The sequence below is a fragment of the Salvelinus sp. IW2-2015 genome, unplaced genomic scaffold, assembly GCF_002910315.2.
Source record: "Salvelinus sp. IW2-2015 unplaced genomic scaffold, ASM291031v2 Un_scaffold775, whole genome shotgun sequence".
Lineage (NCBI taxonomy): Eukaryota > Metazoa > Chordata > Actinopteri > Salmoniformes > Salmonidae > Salvelinus > Salvelinus sp. IW2-2015.
The window spans coordinates 67,865-86,865 of NW_019942608.1; the positions used below are offsets into that span (position 1 = coordinate 67,865).

General features: G+C 43.8%; 1 protein-coding gene across 1 annotated transcript in view; it reads left to right on the plus strand.

Annotated features, from left to right (window-relative positions):
- The first annotated feature begins 2,396 nt into the window (after positions 1 to 2,396).
- arhgef40 (Rho guanine nucleotide exchange factor (GEF) 40) overlaps positions 2,397 to 19,001 on the plus strand; it is a 41,933-nt gene continuing 25,328 nt past the window's right edge. The window contains exons 1-5 of the mRNA XM_024136064.2: positions 2,397 to 2,723; positions 14,082 to 14,175; positions 14,407 to 14,513; positions 15,909 to 16,194; positions 16,508 to 17,807. Coding sequence (XP_023991832.2) covers positions 2,721 to 2,723; positions 14,082 to 14,175; positions 14,407 to 14,513; positions 15,909 to 16,194; positions 16,508 to 17,807 — 1,790 coding nt within the window. The 5' untranslated portion in view covers positions 2,397 to 2,720. The remainder of the gene's footprint in view (positions 2,724 to 14,081; positions 14,176 to 14,406; positions 14,514 to 15,908; positions 16,195 to 16,507; positions 17,808 to 19,001) is intronic.

The window sequence follows — 19,001 nt, forward strand, 5'->3', positions numbered from 1 at the left end:
TGTGCGTGATTTCTTGCAAGACAGGAATGTCAGTGTTCTGCCATGGCCAGCGAAGAGCTCAGATCTCAATCCCATTGAGCACGTCTGGGACCTGTTGGATTGGAGGGTGAGGGCCATTCCCCCCAGAAATGTCCGGGAACTTGTAGGTGCCTTGGTGGAAGAGTGGGGTAACATCTCACAGCAAGAACTGGCAAATCTGGTGCAGTCCCTGAGGTGGAGATGCACTACAGTACTTAATGCAGCTGGTGGCCACACCAGATACTGACTGTTACTTTTGATTTTGACCCCCACCCCCTTTGTTCAGGGACATATTATTAAATTTCTGTTAGTCACATGTCTGTGGAACTTGTTCATTTTGTCTCAGTTGTTGAATCTTGTTATGTTCATACAAATATTTACACATGTTAAGTTTGCTTAAAATCAACGCAGTTGACAGTGAGAGGACATTTCTTTTTTTGCTGAGTTTATATATACAGTTGAAGTCGGAAGTTTACATACACTGAGGTTGGAGTCATTAAAACTCATTTTTCAACCACTCCACAAATTTCTTGTTAACAAACTATAGTTTTGGCAAGCCGGTTAGGACATCTACTTTGTCCATGACACAAGTCATTTTTCCAACAATTGTTTACAGACAGATTATTTAATTTATAATTCACTGTATCACAATTCCAGTGGGTCAGAAGTTTACATACACTAAGTTGACTGTGCGTTCAAACAGCTTGGAAAATTCCAGAAAATAATGTTATGGCTTTAGAAGCTTCTGATAGGCTAAGATGTATGTATACTTCCGACTTCAACTGTATATATAATATATACTGTATATATTTCCTAAAACATTTTATTTTTATTTTCTTGTTGCCTCTTGGTCCAGGGGCTTCCGCCCCAGTAAACACCTGCATTAATCCAGCCCTGCATATTCCCATTCTCATTCTCATTCATTCATAACAACATTGTATTGTAAACCTTGTATACAAAATAATCTGTTTTCAAAATAATTTATTTGGATGTTGAGGTACCAGCAAGAGGTGCAGTGCATTTGGAAAGTATTCAGACGCCTTTACTTTAAAAAACAACAACATTTTGTTACATTACAGCCTTGTTCTAAAATGGATTATATGTTTTTTTCCCTCATCAATCTACACACATTACCCCATAATGACAAAGCAAAAACTGCTATTTAGAATTAAAAAATATATATTAAATAAAAAATGGAAATCTCATATTTACATAAGTATTCAGACCCTTTACTCAGTACTTTGTTGAAACACCTTTGACAGCAATTATTGCCTTGAGTCTTCTTGGGTATGACGCTACAAGCTTGGCACACCTGTATATGGGGATTTTCTACCGTTCTTCTCTGCAGATCCTCTCAAGCTCTGTCAGGTTGGATGGGGAGCATTGCTGTACAGCTATTTTCAGGTCTCTCCAGAGATGATCAATCGGGTTCAAGTCCGGGCTCTGGCTGTGCCACTCAAGGACATTCAGAGACTTGTCCCGAAGCCGCTCCTGCGTTGTCTTGGCTGTGTGTTAGGGTCGTTGTCCTGTTGGAAGTTGAACCTTCACCCCAGTCTAAGGTCCTGAGTGCTCTGGAGCAGGTTTTCATCAAGGACATTTTTTCCCCCCTCATCAATCTACACACATTACCCCATAATTACCCCATAATTACCCCATAATGACAAAGCATTTATTTTTTTAAATATATATTAAATAAAAAAACTGAAATATCATATTTACTTCAGTATTCAGACCCTTACAGTACTTTGTTGAAGCACCTTTGACAGCGATTAATAACCCATTCAGCACTAGAATACATTTTTGGTTGCTCTGCTGCTTGGCTATTAAACTCGGTTAACTAAAATCTCGCGTAATCGGTCATTACCTGGCCAATATGGTTCGCTATTTTACGCTAGGTCTACAGTGTAAGTATATAATCTATTATAGATATTAAACATCATTTTGTATAAGGAATAAGAGGTACAATCCCTGTATGTAAGGACAACATGATTCTCTGTGAAATAAATACAAAATATCCTACCTGCATGGTCTTAAAGTTTGGAACCATTACCATCTACGAGAACTTTGAATGCATGTTTATGATAAAGTTTCAAAGTGTGCGTGTAATGCCTATGCCTATAAACCAAGAAAATGTAGGTTAATTTAACGAGCAAATATCAAATATAAAATTAGCATCAATAAATATAATGTAATTACATGTGGGTGGAGTGACAACGTTTTATTGTTTATTCATTTCTTTAACGCTGGAGGAAAAAATGGAAAGTTTGAGTGGAGTCCCGGCGGTTGAAAGTCAGACTGTAGCTCTCTTGTTAACTGTGTGAGGCGCACGGAGAGAGGGAGGAGAGGGAGGGGTGTGGGATCAACATTAGGAGACAGGGAGGGGAAAAAAACTATTTGTACACGCTTGCCTTGCAGAATCGGAAATAACGGCAGAGGCGGGGAGATTGACGGGGAAGACCGTGCGACGCCAATCATACTGTTTTCTCTTGCATGTTGTCTGTGAAACAAAAGTTCTCAGTCACAACCGACAACACACTACCCGACCACGTTGCGGGACTACAACGGATTTAACGGACCATTGGAATAGGGGAATATTCTTGCGTGGAGACATTTATATAGTCTCTATAGCAGTGGATGGTTGGAGGAAGCGGGTCCAGGAAAGTCACAGACGAYAATGTAGGCAGCCCAGCCGGAGTCATATCATGGTAAGTCCCTTCTRTTCTGCAGACTGTAGCCTAGGTATGTAGAAACAGGCGGCCATAGTTTCCTGCCTGGCCTGCTTCTATACCTGAAACAACTATAATGGAAAATAATGCAGTTTTAACGAAATGATAAAGCAAGTTAAAGCATATATTATTTGATGTTTTAGGCCTATAGACTATAGAGCAGGCTATAGGTTATTCTTGCTATTGTCCTAGACATAGCCTATCTATCAGTATAATCACGACTTTGTTATTAATTGAACGTTGCAGGCTAGCTTATAGGCCACTATGTAGTTTAGACATTGCAATAAAGAGTTTAACTTTAACTTACCGCCTCTCTTTGCAGATATGTGCTCGTTTCCCCCTTAAACAAACATGGACATTCCCTAACAGTAAACTAGCCTATCACATTGAATTTAATGCGCCCTCTTTGAATAGCCTGTCGATGTTCAGCATAGATGCAATATTTAGGTTTAGGAATTTAAATGTTGTTTTTTATCTCAGTGTGTAGGCTATTACATATGCATTGACATGAAGTTAAAGCTGCATGCTACATATCGAGGCTAAATGGTGATGATCGGAAATAGTCTTCTCCATGTTTTCATCATTATGTCTATTTTGAGACTGGATCATTGAGAAGGAGTGAGCAATGGAACAGTCACCGAGACCTCTTTGTATAACAATACCACCACTGTTCTTCATTGACACCCAGACTTCAGTTGTTACCACTATTTTTGACAGACTGACTGAGACAGGGCGAGACAGAGAGGGGGGGGGGGGGGGGGGGGGGCGGGGGGGGGGGGGGGGGGTGGAGTGGAGACAGACACAGAGAGAGATAAACAGGCTCACAGAGAGAGAAACAGAGAGGGAGAGAGAGAGAGAGAGATGGACAGAATTAGCTCTTTTACGGTTTCTCCTGCTGTGGACTGGGTGGAGCCGCATGGCAACTGTGAGACAGAGACAGACAGAGCGAGCGAGTGAGAGAGGGAGAAAGAGAGAGGGGAAGGGGGTGGGGACTTTTAGGAGAACTTGGAGAGTAGCGACAGTGGTTTGGGTGATGACGCATTTTCCACATTGGACCTGAAATAAAGAAAGAGAGGGAGTGAGAAAGAACGAACAAGGGATGGAGGGAATGCAGGGGAGTGAGAACATGAGTAGAGGGATTTTATTTCTCTGTTTATGAAGAGGCAGAGTTTGGAGGAGAGATGGAGAGGGGGATGGAAACACCACTTGCGCCACTAAACCTCAACTTGATCTATTTCTCTCTTTTTTTCTGTCATTCTTCTTTCTCTCTTTCTCTTTCTTTCTTTCCCTCTCACACACATGCGCACATGCAAAATCGCATGTAATATTACATGCAAACGTGACACTGATGCAAGCATACAAACACACACACACACACACACACACACACACACATGCAACTGGCGCAAGCGTACACACACGCACACTCACAACCACACACACACACTGAGAGTAATTCTCAGTGCCAGACAGCATTCAATAGCCTTGTCTCTAGTTATTTTGAAACACTTAGGGGACATGCCAGCGTGACCAATCAGGGCAAGGGGAAAATCACAAGACAAACTGTGATGAAAGGCTGAGATGAGGCAAAGACAGGGATGAGGAGGAGAGGTGACAGAATGAGAATGATGGAGACTAGAGGTCGACCGATTAATCCAAATGGCCGATTAATTAGGGCCGATTTCAAGTTTTCATAACAATCGGAAATTGGTATTTTTGGACACCGATTTGGACGATATTTTTTTATATATATATTTTTACACCTTTATTTAATCTTTATTTAACTAGGCAAGTCAGTTAAGAACACATTCTTATTTTCAATGACGGCCTAGGAACGGTGGGTTAACTGCCTCGTTCAGGGGCAGAACGACAGATTTTTACCTTGTCAGCTCGGGGGATTCAATCTTGCAACCTTACAGTTAACTAGTCCAACGCTCTAACCATCTGATTACATTGCACTCCACGAGGAGCCTGCCTGTTACGCGAATGCAGTAACCTAAGGTAAGTTGCTAGCTAGCATTAAACTTATCTTATAAAAAACAATCAATCAATCAATCATAATCACTAGTTAACTACACATGGTTGATGATATTACTAGTTTATCTAGCGTGTCCTGCGTTGCATATAATGATGCGGTGCGTATCGTTGCTCCAATGTGTACCTAACCATAAACATCAATGCCTTTCTTAAAATCAATACACAGAAGTATATATTTTTAAACCTGCATATTTAGCTAAAAGAAATCCAGGTTAGCAGGCAATATTAACCAGGTGAAATTGTGTCACTTCTCTTGCGAGTCAGTGTATATGCAACAGTTTGGGCCGCCTAATTTGCCAGAATTTTACGTAATTATGACATAACATTGAAGCTTGTGCAATGTAACAGGAATATTTAGACTTAGGGATGCCACCCGTTAGATAAAATACGGAACGGTTCCGTATTTCACTGAAAGAATAAACATCTTGTTTTCGAGATGATAGTTTCCGGATTCGACCATATTAATGACCTAAGGCTCGTATTTCTGTGTGTTATTATGTTATAATTAAGTCTATGATTTGATAGAGCAGTCTGACTGAGCGATGGTAGGCACCAGCAGTCTCGTAAGCATTCATTCAAACAGCACTTTCGTGCGTTTTGCCAGCAGCTCCGCTGTTTATGACTTCAAGCCTATCAACTCCTGAGATTCGGCTGGTGTAACCGATGTGAAATGGCTAGCTAGTTAGCGGCGTGCGAGCTAATAGCGTTTCAAACGTCACTCGCTCTGAGACTTGGAGTGGTTGTTCCCCTTGTTCTGCAAGGAACGCGGCTTTTGTGGAGCGATGGGTAACGCTGCTTCGAGGGTGGCTGTTGTCGTTGTGTTCCTGGTTCGAGCCCAGGTAGGAGCGCCCAGGTACACTGGCAATATTAAAGTGCCTATAAGAACATCCAATAGTCAAAGGTTAATGAAATACAAATGGTATAGAGAGAAATAGTCCTATAATTCCTATAATAACTACAATTTAAATCTTCTTACCTGGGAATATTGAAGACTCATGTTAAAAGGAACCACCAGCTTTCATATGTTCTCATGTTCTGAGCAAGGAACTTAAACGTTAGCTTTCTTACATGGCACATATTGCACTTTTACTTTCTTCTCCAACACTTTGTTTTTGCATTTTTTAAACCAAATTGAACATGTTTCATTATTTATTTGAGGCTAAATAAATTTTATTGATGTATTATATTAAGTTCTGACGAATATTAAAAGCTCTGACGAAGGCCGTGAGGCCGATACGTAAGCTTATTAAATATCGGTGATACTATCAAGAGCAGTGTGCGGTTTCCTTTTTCCTTCATCTTGCTCAATTGTTGCCATGCACCTGCAAATAAGATTGCTCAGATGTGCGAGTGCCTTTTGAATTTTGTATTATATTAAGTTAAAATAAGTGTTCATTCAGTATTGTTGTAATTGTCTTTAAAAATCGGCCGATTAATCAGTATCGGCTTTTATGGTCATCCAATAATCGGTATCGGTATCGGCGTTGAAAAATCATAATCGGTCGACCTCTAATGGAGACGTGAATCCAACATATCAATTATTAACTTGTAGACAAAGTGGAATTAAAGCCAGACTCAGTCAGTGGCACGAAAGATACATCTCCTTCAAACGTTGATATTTAGTTACATTGACAACCAAACACAATTCAATAGCACTTTTGCAATGCAGTAAATAGCCTATTAACTATTAACAAATTAACAMATTATATGTTTTGATTAACATCTCCAACTAAACCCCAAATAAAAGTTAAAGAATAGGATTAAGCCAGTGGCTCAGATGAAACTACCCACACATGAGATATCCTGTAAATGTCGATATTCAATATGACTTTTGTAATACAGTAAGTAAATAGCCTAAAGTTAAGGCTATCTTACAAACTACGTAACAGTATTTATTCAACCTTAAAAGGAGTAACGCATCCATGGCCACATTCTGAGGCTACTGTAACTATAAATGTCTTCTTATGTAATCATAGAAAGCGTTCCTGTTCAAGATGGCATACAAATGTCGCAGGTTTGTGGAGATCTTCATAATTGCCACAATAATCTGTGCAGAATCTCAGAACTGCATTAATCACTTGCACTTCAACTGCAATCCAGGTCATTTGGTTGTGCTATTAGATGAAGCACAGTGATAACACATTAAGTTGTTGTATTAAAACAAAATATCTGACATAGTTTTTTCATTGGAATTTGGCTGTGCTTTCAAATGGTTGAAAGGATAGTGATAAAAAAATTGAGAATTCTACAAACTTCTTGCTGTCTTTTTGAGTGGCTGAATAAAGGTTGTAATCTCGTTTGTAAATGTCTCAACAAAATATTACCCAGATTTCCACGTTGAAATTACACGGTGTGCCCAGTGGGTTTCCTCCTCGTGGTTTTTGTTATTTAGGGGGATTCAGAAGAGGAAATCAGTATCTTATAGTCTGCCTACCATCTCACTCTCACTCCCTCCCTTTCTATCTCCCTCGCTTCATCCCTCTCGCTTTCTACATCTGGTTTATATCACTATTGTTTCCCATCGATCTCTCCAAGTAGTTTAGCCTCCTTCTCTCTCTCTTAGCCCCCCATCTATCTCTCTCTCTTGTTCTCTCTCTTAACCCTTTTTTACACTCTCGTACTCTTTCTCTCTCCACCTATGCCTTTACTCCTGCACTCTTTAATCCCCCCCGCTCTCTCTCTCTCTCTCTCTCTCTCTCTCTCTCTCTCTCTCTCTCTCTCCCTTAACCCCCTCTCTCCCACTCTCTCGCTTCGTCTCTCCACCTCTGACTTTTCCTCTGCACTCTTTTATCTCCCCCTCTCTCCCTTTTCTCTTTCTCTGCCAAGCATCTGTTTGGAGGGCTCCTCTAGCCTGTCTTCCGTTCCAGGGCTGTGTGCTGCATGCAGGAGAGAAAGACAGGAAGTCTGACGGAAGAATGACATACCCGTGCCCTGACCATGCAGAGGCCTCCAGAATAATCACTACAGAGTACACACAAACACATATGGACACACGTATGCACAGTGCTGTGAAAAAGTATTTGCCCCCTTTTGGACTTTCTTTATTTTTGCATATTTTGGACACGGAATGTTTTTAGATCTTCTACCAAAACCTAATATAAGATAAAGGGAACCTGAGTGAAGAAATAACACAACATTTTGATCATTATTTAAATGATGTTATAAACAAAGTTACACAACACCCAATACCCCTGTGTGAAAAAGTAATTGCCCCCTTACACTCAATAACTAGAGTGACATCTCTAGCTGCAATGGCTGCAACCAAACACTTCCCGTAGTTGTTGATCAGTCTCTCACATCTCTGTGGAGGATTTTTTGCCCACTCATCCACGCAGGACTGCTTTAGCRAGATTCGAGGGTTTTTGAGCGTGAACTGCTCATTTCAGGTCCTGCCACGACATTTCAACCGGATTTAGGTCTGGCCTTTGACTTGCTGGTGTGTTTTGGATCAGTGTCTTGCTGCATGATCCAGCTGTGCTTTAGCTTCTGCTCACGGATGGATTGCCTGAATGCATGGTTCCTTCAATGATGGCAAGTCGTCCAGGTTCTGAGGCAAGCCGAACACTGCATTCCACAGTAAGAGCCTCACACCAACGGTCAAGCATGGTGGTGGTAGTGTGATGGTTTGTTGCCTCGGGACCTGGACGACTTGCCATCATTGAGGGAACCATGAATGCTGCTCTGCATCAGTTCATTCTGAAGGAGAATGTCAGGCCATCCGTCCGTGAGCTGAAGCGCACCTGAGTCATGCATTCCTCCACAGCGATGTGAGTGAAGGATCAACAACTACAGGAAGTGTTTTGTTGCGTTCATTGCAGCTAAAGGAGGCACAACCAGTTATTGAGTATAAGGAGGCAATTACTTTTTCACACAGGGGCATTGGGTGTTGAATAATGTTAATAAAAATACAAATAATTATCAAAATGTTGTGTTATTTGATCACTCAGGTTCCCTTTATCTAATATTAGGTTTTGGGTGAAGATATATAAACATTCAGTGTAAAAAGATATGCAAAAATAGACAAAAACAGAAAGGGGAAATACTTTTTTCACAGCACATTATGCACACAGTCACACACACATGGACACACATATGCATGTATACAGACACACACACAACACACAATCACACCCTTGTACGCACACACACACAGCACACACACACACACCACACACACACACACACACCACACACACCACACACACACACACACACACACACACACACACACCACACACACACACACACACACACACACACACACACACACACACACACACACACACACAGAGTACAGTACTACCTAAGTTGCACTAACCTGCCCTGGAGAAACAAAGCACAGACCGGATAAAACACATCACACATCTAGCCACTTAGTTAAGATGGAAAGCCTCTCTCGGAGGGAACTATTTCCTTCTGAAGTCCAGCCGAATAGTGTTTGTACATCTAGTTTACTAATCCAATCACCTTTTGTTTCATGCACTACGGTGGGACCAGCAACAGTGCTTTTGAATAAGCCATAGTGCGGAAACATAACCATCGATTATTTTAACGCTGCACAAAATCACAACTTCAGCCTTCAGCAATAACATGTGACTACAGTATAGCCTGCTATTTCTGGTATACAGTACAGTGCAGAGCAGTAGGCGGTGTCCTAAATAACACCCTATATTGTGTACTACTTTTGACATTTACATTTGACATTTACCCTTGACATTTACCCATAGAGCTCTGGTCAAAAGTAGTGCACTCTATGGATAATAGTTTGCCATTTGGGATGCAAGCAGAGACTCTGTTTCAGAGGAATGAGGGCATTAGAGTTGTACTTTGTATACCCTTTATTTTACTACAGGAAGTCACATGGCGATAAAGAATACATTTCCAAAGGTAAATCTAGGCCTAAATAGGTTAGCGTAGCCAGAAACGTTTCAATAGGACGTGGCAATAGCATTAAGCGTTACACGTATAGCACTAACATTAAACTGTACAGAGTATACATGTTTTGTTATTGGATCTGTGGAAAGGATATTCAAAGGGTTAATAATAACTTCATGAGGCCGTTTTCATACATAGTAGTGCTCAAGACATTGGATGAGACACATACGGTGAGGCCTAGGGCTTAGAGCAGTGGTACTATGCAGAAGGATAGTGTTGCATCTAGAGGGAGTTTGTGAAGAAAGGTAATTTGGCTTTTAAAAAATWAAAAAATTGCATAATAAAGTTACAYGGACTCATTCTGTGTGAAATAATAGGAGTTGACATGATTTTTTGATGACTACCGTTTCCTCTGTCCCCCAGACGTACAACGTCTGTATAGGTCCCTCAGTCAAGTGTTGAATTTCAAGCACAGATTCAACTACAAAGACCAGGGAGKTTTTTTTGTAAGCCTCATAAAGAAGGGAAGCGGTAGATGGGTAACAATAATGAATCAGACATTGAATATCTCTTTAAGCATGGTCAATTTGAGAATTATGCTGAGGATTTTTCCCGGATAATACTAAACGGGATGGAGCTAAGCACAGGCAATATCCTAGAAGAAAACCTGCTTCAGTTTTGCTTTACACCAGACACTGGGAGAGGAATTCACCTTTCAGTAAGACAATAACCTACAACACAAGGCCAAACCTACACTGGAGTTGCTTACCAAGAAGACAGTGAATGTTCCTGAGTGGCCAAGTTACAGTTTTGACTTAAATGTTCTTGAAAATCTATGCCAAGAAATAAAAATAGATGTCTAGCCATGTTTCCCAACACTTTGACAGAACTTGAAGAATTTTAAAAAGAATAATGGGGAAATATTTCACAGTCCAGGTGGGCAAAGCTTTTAGAGACGATTCACAGCTGCAATCGCTGCCAAAGGTGTTTCTAACATGCATTGACTCAGGGGGTGAACACTTATCTAATCAAGGTATATTAGTGTTATCATTCATCTTTAAAAAGTGTTAGAATTGTTCTTCCACTTAAGACATAACAGAGTATTTTGTGTAGATTGTTGACAGAAAATGACAATTAAATCCCTTTTAATCCTACTTTGTAACACAATAAAATGTGAAGAATTCCAAGGGGGTGAATACTTACTGTATGATACTACTGCTCATTTAGTGATCCACCCTTCATAGTGTGGAGCAGTCAGCAGTAGGTAGTAGACACTGTACCCTTTTACAGCATTTATCTCTACTCAAAGCACAACTGACTGATTTAACCTGGTCCCAGATCTGTTTGTACTGTCTTGCCAAGGCAATATTATGGCAAATGTCATGCAAAACAGCTCAAACAGATCTGGGACCAGACTAGTGTTGATATATAATCAATCTTCAACCAATTACTCCTATAGACTCCCCAAGGTCATATAACAGATGATGCATGAACTCCAGTTACAGTAATCAATGGTTGGAATCACCTAGAGTAAATAATTTGGCTCTGCAGCTTGAATAGTTAATTAGGGCTGTTTATCTTATTATGTCCTGACCTGGGCTAAGTAGAATCATTCATGCCACTGACCCTGAACAACATCTGCTGACCTCTTAGTTAGATTCATTTCAAGTGTAGAAAAAGTTATTTTGTGTAAAACAGTTTGTACTCCTAGCTCTGCACTCTAGCTCGGTTCTCTCTCTATAGCTCTCTTTCTCATTCTGGTTCTCATCCTCTCTCTCTCTCATCTCTCTGTATCCTCTCTCTCTCCCTCTCTTTCTCTCTCTCTGCCTCTCATTTGACTGTTAGTCCACTTCCAATTCTTTTGGCCACATTCTTTCAGTTTGTTTTTTTCTCCCTCCCTCCATTCCCCCTTTTCCATCTTTTCCCTCCTCTCTCTACCAGAACCCCCCCCCCTGCCCTCTCTCTCTCTCGCCAGAAACCCCCCTCCGCCCTCTCTCCCAGCCGTCCTTTTCTTTTTCCACATGCTGTTTGACCATTTCTCCTTTCTTTCTCTCTTTATTCCCCTGTCTTTCTTTACCCATCAAAATCTGTATTTTATTTTAGAAGCTCTGCACAATATGCTTTCTGTGAGGGGGGATCTCACTATAATTATTGTCAGATGACTGAGATATTATGAGAGAGGGAGAAAGAAAGAAAGTAGGAGAGAGGAATTGAGAGAGTATGGAGAAAGGAGGGAAAAGGATGAAAGGAGAGCGGTACAAGAGGAAACATGGAAAGAGGGAGGGAGGGAGGTAGGAAGAGAGAAAAAAAGGTTATGGGTTGCCATGCCGACAGTCCTGTATAAAAATAAACAGTGTGCTGCTAGCTCTCTACTCTGTCACCCTCCACCGCTCTGGCAGACCTATCGTGTGTGTGTGTGCATGTGCGTGTATACGTGGATGAGTGTGTAAATGTGCCCGTTCAAGTGCGTGTGCGCGTGTGTGCGTGTGCGTGTGTGTTGTGTGTGTGTGTGTGAGAGAGAGAGAGAGAATGAGCAAGACTGAGTTAGTGAATAGGAGTGGGAGCCCAATCTGTGCACTATATACAGTACCAGTCAAAAGTTTGGACACACCTACTCATTCAAGGGTTTTTCTTTATTTGTACTATTTTCTACATTGTAAAATAATAGTGAAGACATCAAAACTATTAAATAACACATATGGAATCATGTAGTAACCAAACAAGTGTTAAACAAATATATATTTAATATTTTAGATTCTTCAAAGTAGCCACCCCCACACTCTTGGCATTCTCTCAACCAACTTCACCTGGAATGCTTTTCCAACAGTCTTGAAGGAGTGCCCACATATGCTGAGCACTTGTTGGCTGCTTTTCTTTCACTCTGCGGTCCAACACAGCCTGGAGGTGTGTTGGGTCATTGTCCTGTTGAAAAACAAATGATGGTCCCACTAAGCGCAATCCAGATGGGATGGCGTGTCACTGCAAAATGCTGTGGTAGCCATGCTGGTTAAGTGTGCCTTGAATTCTAAATAAATCACAGACAGTGTCACGAGCAAAGCACACCAACACCATCACACCTCCTCCTCCATGCTTCACGGTGGGAACCACACATGCAGAGATCATCCGTTCACCTACTCTGCGTCTCACAAAGACACGGCGGTTGGAACTAAATAAATCTCAAATTTGGACTCATCAGACCAAAGGACAGATTTCCACCGGTCTAATGTCCATTGCTCGTGTTTCTTGGCACAAGCAAGTCTCTTCTTATTATTGGTGTCCTTTAGTAGTGGTTTCTTTGCAGAAGTTTGACCATGAAGGCCTGATTCACGCAGTCTCCTCTGAACAGTTGATGTTGAGATGTGTCTGTTACTTGGACTCTTTGAAGCATTTATTTGGGCTGCAATTTCTGAGGCTGGTAACTCTAATGAACTTATCCTCTGCAGCAGAGGTAACTCTGGGTCATCCTTTCCTGTGGCAGTCCTCATGAGAGCCAGATTCATCATAGTGCTTGATGGTTTTTGCGATTGCACTTGAAGATACTTTCAAAGTTATTGAAATGTTCCTGATTGACTGACCTTCATGTCTTAAAGTAATGATGGACTGTCGTTTCTCTTTGCTTATTTTAGCTGCTCTTGCTATAATATGAACTTCTAACTTTTAACAAGGCACACCAGTTAATTGAAATGCATTCCAGGTGACTACCTCATGAAGCTGGTTGAAAGAATGCCACGAGTGTGCAAACTTGTCATCAAGGCAAAGGGTGGCTACTTTGAAGAATCTCAAATATAAAATATATTTTGATTTGTTTAACTCTTTTTTGGTTACTACATGATTCCATATGTGTTATTTCATAGTTTTGGATGTCCTTCATATTATTCTTCAATGTAGAAATATATAAAAATAAAAAAACCGCCTTGAATGAGTAGGTGTGTCCAAACTTTTGACTGGTACTGTAATACACTAGGGAATAGGTAGTACAACTATAGGGGAATATATAGTACACTATAGGGAATATATAGGGAATAGGGTGCCATTTGGGGCTTAGCTCTAGCGTTCACTGGAACTCCAGGAATTGTCTGACATCCCCAGACCATGCAACAGGAAGTTGTGTGTGTGCGTGTATGTGTGTGTTGTATGTTTTTTGTGTGTGTGGCGTGTGTGTGTGTGTGTGGTGTGTGTGTGTGTGGCGTTTGCGAGTGGGACAAGCCAGCTGTTTAACACAAACACAGACATAGCAGCAGCCTTTCAATGTCCGGTTATGGATTAACTCTTTACATCTCTCTCTTCCTCTCTCTCCTTCTCTCTCTCTTCTCTCTCTCTCTCTCTCGCTCTCTCGCTCTCTCGCTCTTCGCTCTCGCTCTCTCTCTCTCTCTCTCTCTCTTCTCTTCTTCTTCTCTCTCTCTCTCTCTCTCTCTCTTCTCTCAGGGCTCAGAGGCAGTGGAAGATTGTGTGCAGGGGGCTCTCTCGTCCCTTTACCCGCCCCATTGCGAGAGCACAGCCCCGCTCTCCCTCTCTCAGGTAAACAGACACACACACACACGCACGCACGCACGCACGCACACACCACACACACACATGTTTGCTTATACATGTGTGCTTACGTGTGTGTGTGTGTGTGTGTGTGTGTGTGTGTGTGTGTGTGTGGTGTGTGTGTGTGTGTGTGTGTGTGTGTGTGTGTGTGTGTGTGTTGTGGTGTGGTGTGTGTGTGTGTGTGTGTGTGTGTGTTGTTTGGCCCATCTGTGCAGTGTTTTCTTCTCGTGGTTGGAGTCGACTTATCAGCATGACAGTCTGAGGTACCTGCTGGACTACTTCATCCCAGCAAAACATCTTCTTCACAAACTACAGCAGCATGCCTGTGTGAGTACACGCACACACACACACACACAAGCTCGTGCTCGCGCGCCACTCCCAACAACGAAACAACATATACTGTATTTGTAAACATGTAAACATACACACACATGCACGCCTACCCATTGTCGCCCACTTTAGTCTCCGTAACTCCCTCTCTCACAAATACACAAATACACAGACCTGGACACATTCTTTCTTTCACACACACATTGGGGAACATTCTCCCACATTGTGATTTTCACACACACACACTCAAAGTGGTCTCTGTTTTCATTGTCGCTCGGTGAAGCAGCCTGGGACGGGAGTAGAAGCATGAGTCATGGTAATAATTCTTTCCATATGTGACTGCTGTGCACTGGAAGAGAGGGAGGAGAAGAGGGAGGGGGAGGAGGAGGAGAAAGAGAGAGATGGGGGTTGGGTGCCGGCCCAGGGTGTGGGGGAGTGAGGGAGAGAATGGACAGGGGGGCAGTCATTTCACTGTGGGAACATGTGTGTGTGTGCGAACGAGCGTGTGTGTGGGTTGCCGACTAGAGAGAACTGATTGAGAAATGGGGGGAAGGAGAGTGGGGCAGAACACTGGGGTACATTGAAGGAGAAAGAGGAGGAGAGAGTGTGTGTGGGAGAGGGGGGTAGATAGAGAGACAGAAAAACATGAGTGAGGGATTGATACTCAAAACAAGAGGAATGCAGAAGTTATGTTATGTATGGGGGTTGGGGAGATGTGGTGGTCTATGTTGAGAATAAGAGTTTCCAATGTCAATGAACAGAATAGGACCGAACGGGAGAGAGTAAGAAATAGAGTGAGAGTGAGAGAGATGCAGAAAGAGGGGGCAGCAGGGCCAGGAATATAATTTGATAATGGTCTCGTGAGTCGGGGAACGTTGGATGAATCGAAGCAGAGGGGGAGGGAGAGGGCACATGTCATTGGCTAATTGGGGAATGAGAACAGCCAAGGGATTCTAACAGAGTTTAGTCCTCACAGCATGACACACTCAGAGCAAGGGAAGGAAGAGCAGAGAATAAGGTCGGTAGGTACAGAATAGATTTACATCTGTTGTGGTGCAGTGTATGGTGTATTGACACTCTCGTGGGAGGCAGTACTGGTTTCTTTAGGTATTCCATAGTAGTTATTTGGCTCTCTCTCAGAATCTCTGTGATGTGACTCGTCTCTGACTCTCTCATGCCTGTTTGACTGTGACTCTGTTTTGCTCTGTAACCCGTCTCGGTCTTGGTTGCTGGTCAGTGTCTGCCCTGTTTTAGTTCTCATTCCAGATATTCTGACTATACATCAATATGTTACTGACTCATTCTCCCTCTCTCTCTCTCTCTCTCTCTCTCTTTCTGTGTCTCTTCTTTCTTCCCTCTCTCTCTCTCTCTCTCTCCCTCTCTCTCTCCCAGTCTCAGTATCTGGGCTGTCTGTTCCTCCACTCCGGTTGGCCCCTCTGCCTCGGAGAGAAGGTTGTGGTCCAGCTCTCTACTCTGGACTGGAGGCTGCTGCGCAGTACCGACTTCTACTTGCAGGTGGTTCCCTTCTCCACACGCTGCCCCCGCCTGGCCCTCAAGTGTTTGGCCCCTGGGGGCCGCAACGTCCAGGAGGTCCTGGTGCCCGAGTCACAGCACCCCCTGGTGTTCACCACAGAGTGGCTGCACAGTGTCAACAAGGAGAGGGGCTACAAAAGAGAAGGTGAGAGATGCAGGGAAGGAAGGGAGGGAGGAAACAAGGGAGTGTGGGAAAGGAGAAAGGGGTTGACGTAGGAGAGTGTATGAGAGAACTAATAGATTTAAGTGTAGAAAGATGGAGGAGAGATAAGCAAAAAGAGTTGTGTGACATTAATTTCTCTGTCTGTCCCTTTCCTCTCTCTCCATCCCTCCCTCTCCCCCTCTCTTCCCCCTCCCTCTCTCCGTCGCTCCCTTTCTCTCACTCCTTTCCCCTATCTTTCCCCTATTTCTCCTTCCCGCCTCCCTTCCTCTCATTCCTCCCTCTCTCTCTTTCTCAGGAGGTGGAGGGTTAGATACGTGTCTGGTCAGTACGTGTGACGGGGTGGTCCGCCTACCGTGGGAGGAGGTGGTGTACCCCAAGTTCATCCATAACCCATCGGACGACCTGACTACCATGGCTGACCACCCAACCTCCGTCACCGACCACACCACCGACCTCACCCCGGTGGTGGGCCTCGGCCTGGGTGGCTGGGGGGGCTCCTCCTCTGGAGAACCAGACTCCTGTTCCTGGGACGAAGAAGACGATGACCTACCTCCAGACAGTGTAGATGCAGAGGCCGTTCTCCCCCGCCGACGGTGCAGCGAGGACGGGTTAGGGAGGACGACGAGGCATCACCAAATGGGTGGTGATGGGGACTATGTGGAACTCCTGGAGCCCAGGGGGGGTCCGGACGGCGGCGCGGACCCCAGGCAGAGGTACCTGGAGATGCATGGTATCTGTAAGACCAAGACCCTGCCGCTGTGTAGGAGGAGCAAGGCTATCAAGCTCCGCAGAGGGAAGGCCTGGGGGTATGGGCGACTGGACGCAGCCGGGGGCAGTAGGGGCGTCCTGGGGGGTAAGAGGGACTCTGTGACCCCCCGGGGGGACTGGTTACCCCCCCGCCCCCTGCCTAGAGTCATCGATCTAGGCCGAGCGAGACGGTCTGAGTCGTACCCCTCCTCGCTTCAGAACTCTGACGAAGGGGAGAAACAGGCCCTCGGAAAAGACCTAGAAGGCCTAGGAAGCCAGGGGCTGTATTTTGATGGTCCGTCCAAGGAGAGGAGGCCCGGGGTGGGCAGGGAGAGGGAGGGCAGTGGGTGTAACGTTACACAACCATGCAGGGGCAGCCAAGGAAGTAACAGTTTGGTAGCGACCGAGACAGCAAATCCCAAAGCAGCGCACGTTGTAGAGGGCCAATCGGATCAAAGCTCTCGCTCTGAATCTGTGTTTGAGGATGTTGATAAGCCACTGAGTGGAGACAGAGACACTATGCCCACTACAGACACACGAGGAAGTGGGGAGAATGCGGCGAGGCCATTGATTGATATTCCAGGAAATGGGGAGAATGTGGACAGCCCATTGGCAGATGGATCTGAAACCCAGAAAGGAAGACATTCCACTAGTGACTCTTGTGTACCAGACAAAACAGCAGACTCGACAGAACACAGAGAGACGGAACGTTCTCTCTCTCGGCCCGGTACTGACGCTGACCCAAAGGGAGCAACAACATCAGAAGAGAGGGATGAAGGAAAGACGGGGGAGATAGGAGTGTGTCCTAGAGGAAAGGAAGTGAAAACGGGAGGATTCAGGGCACCCAGGTAACTTCATAACTTCTTATAAAGATGCTTAGTTTGTAAATTGGGAGGTGTCGGAACAAAAAGTGAGCCGAGAGGGGGGTGACCTGGGGTGCTCTGAGATACCGTAACACTTGAAAAAAAGATCACCTTTATAATAATGCAATAATAAAGCATCGCATGCATTATCATTGCTTTTGCGTGCTGGCAGAGAGCAGTAGAGTAGAGGCGCTTGCAGAAGTTGCACACGTGGGAAAATGTGGCCCATTTTAGATTATCCAAATCTTTTTTAATACCTCGCAAACGATCAAAATGACAGGCTACTTTGACACTGACAAACTGAGAATCTGAGATCGTTTAAAAACGACCTTGTCTTCAAACCATTCAATAGCCTAGGCCTAGGTGTCTGGATCAACATATTGTACAATATGAGGAGGAAATGATAGTCCTAAAAAGGTTTTCCAGTTTTACTGACTCACCCACTGATACGCAGCTCACTCACCTGCGTGTTTTACTTTGTAAAACAATGCTGTTCGCTCAATAGGTCTATTTGGAAATGAATAACATATTTGGTACCCTACAGACCAGTGGCCATCAGTGCCATTTAATATACACTGCTCAAAAAAATAAAGGGAACACTTAAACAACACAATGTAACTCCAAGTCAATCACACTTCTGTGAAATCAAACTGTCCACTTAGGAAGCAACACTGATTGACAATAAATGTCACATGCTGTTGTGCAAATGGAATAGACAAAAGGTGGAAATTATAGGCAATTAGTCAGACCCCTTGTGAGACCATATGCTGACACATGCACATTTGTGGCCTGCTGGAGGTCATTTTGGCAGGGCTCTGGCAGTGCACCTCTTGCACAAGGCGGAGGTAGCGGTCCTGCTGCTGGGTTGTTGCCCTCCTACGGCCTCCTCCACGTCTCCTTGATGTACTGGCCTGTCTCCTGGTAGCGCTCCATGCTCTGGACACTACGCTGACAGACACAGCAAACTTTTTTGCCACAGCTCGCATTGATGTGCCATCCTGGATGACTGCACTACCTGAGCCACTTGTGTGGGTTGTAGACTCCGTCTCATGCTACCACTAGAGTGAGAGCACCGCCAGCATTCAAAAGTGACCAAAACATCAGCCAGGAAGCATAGGAACTGAGAAGTGGTCTGTGGTCACCACCTGCAGAATCACTCCTTTTTTGGGGGTGTCTTGC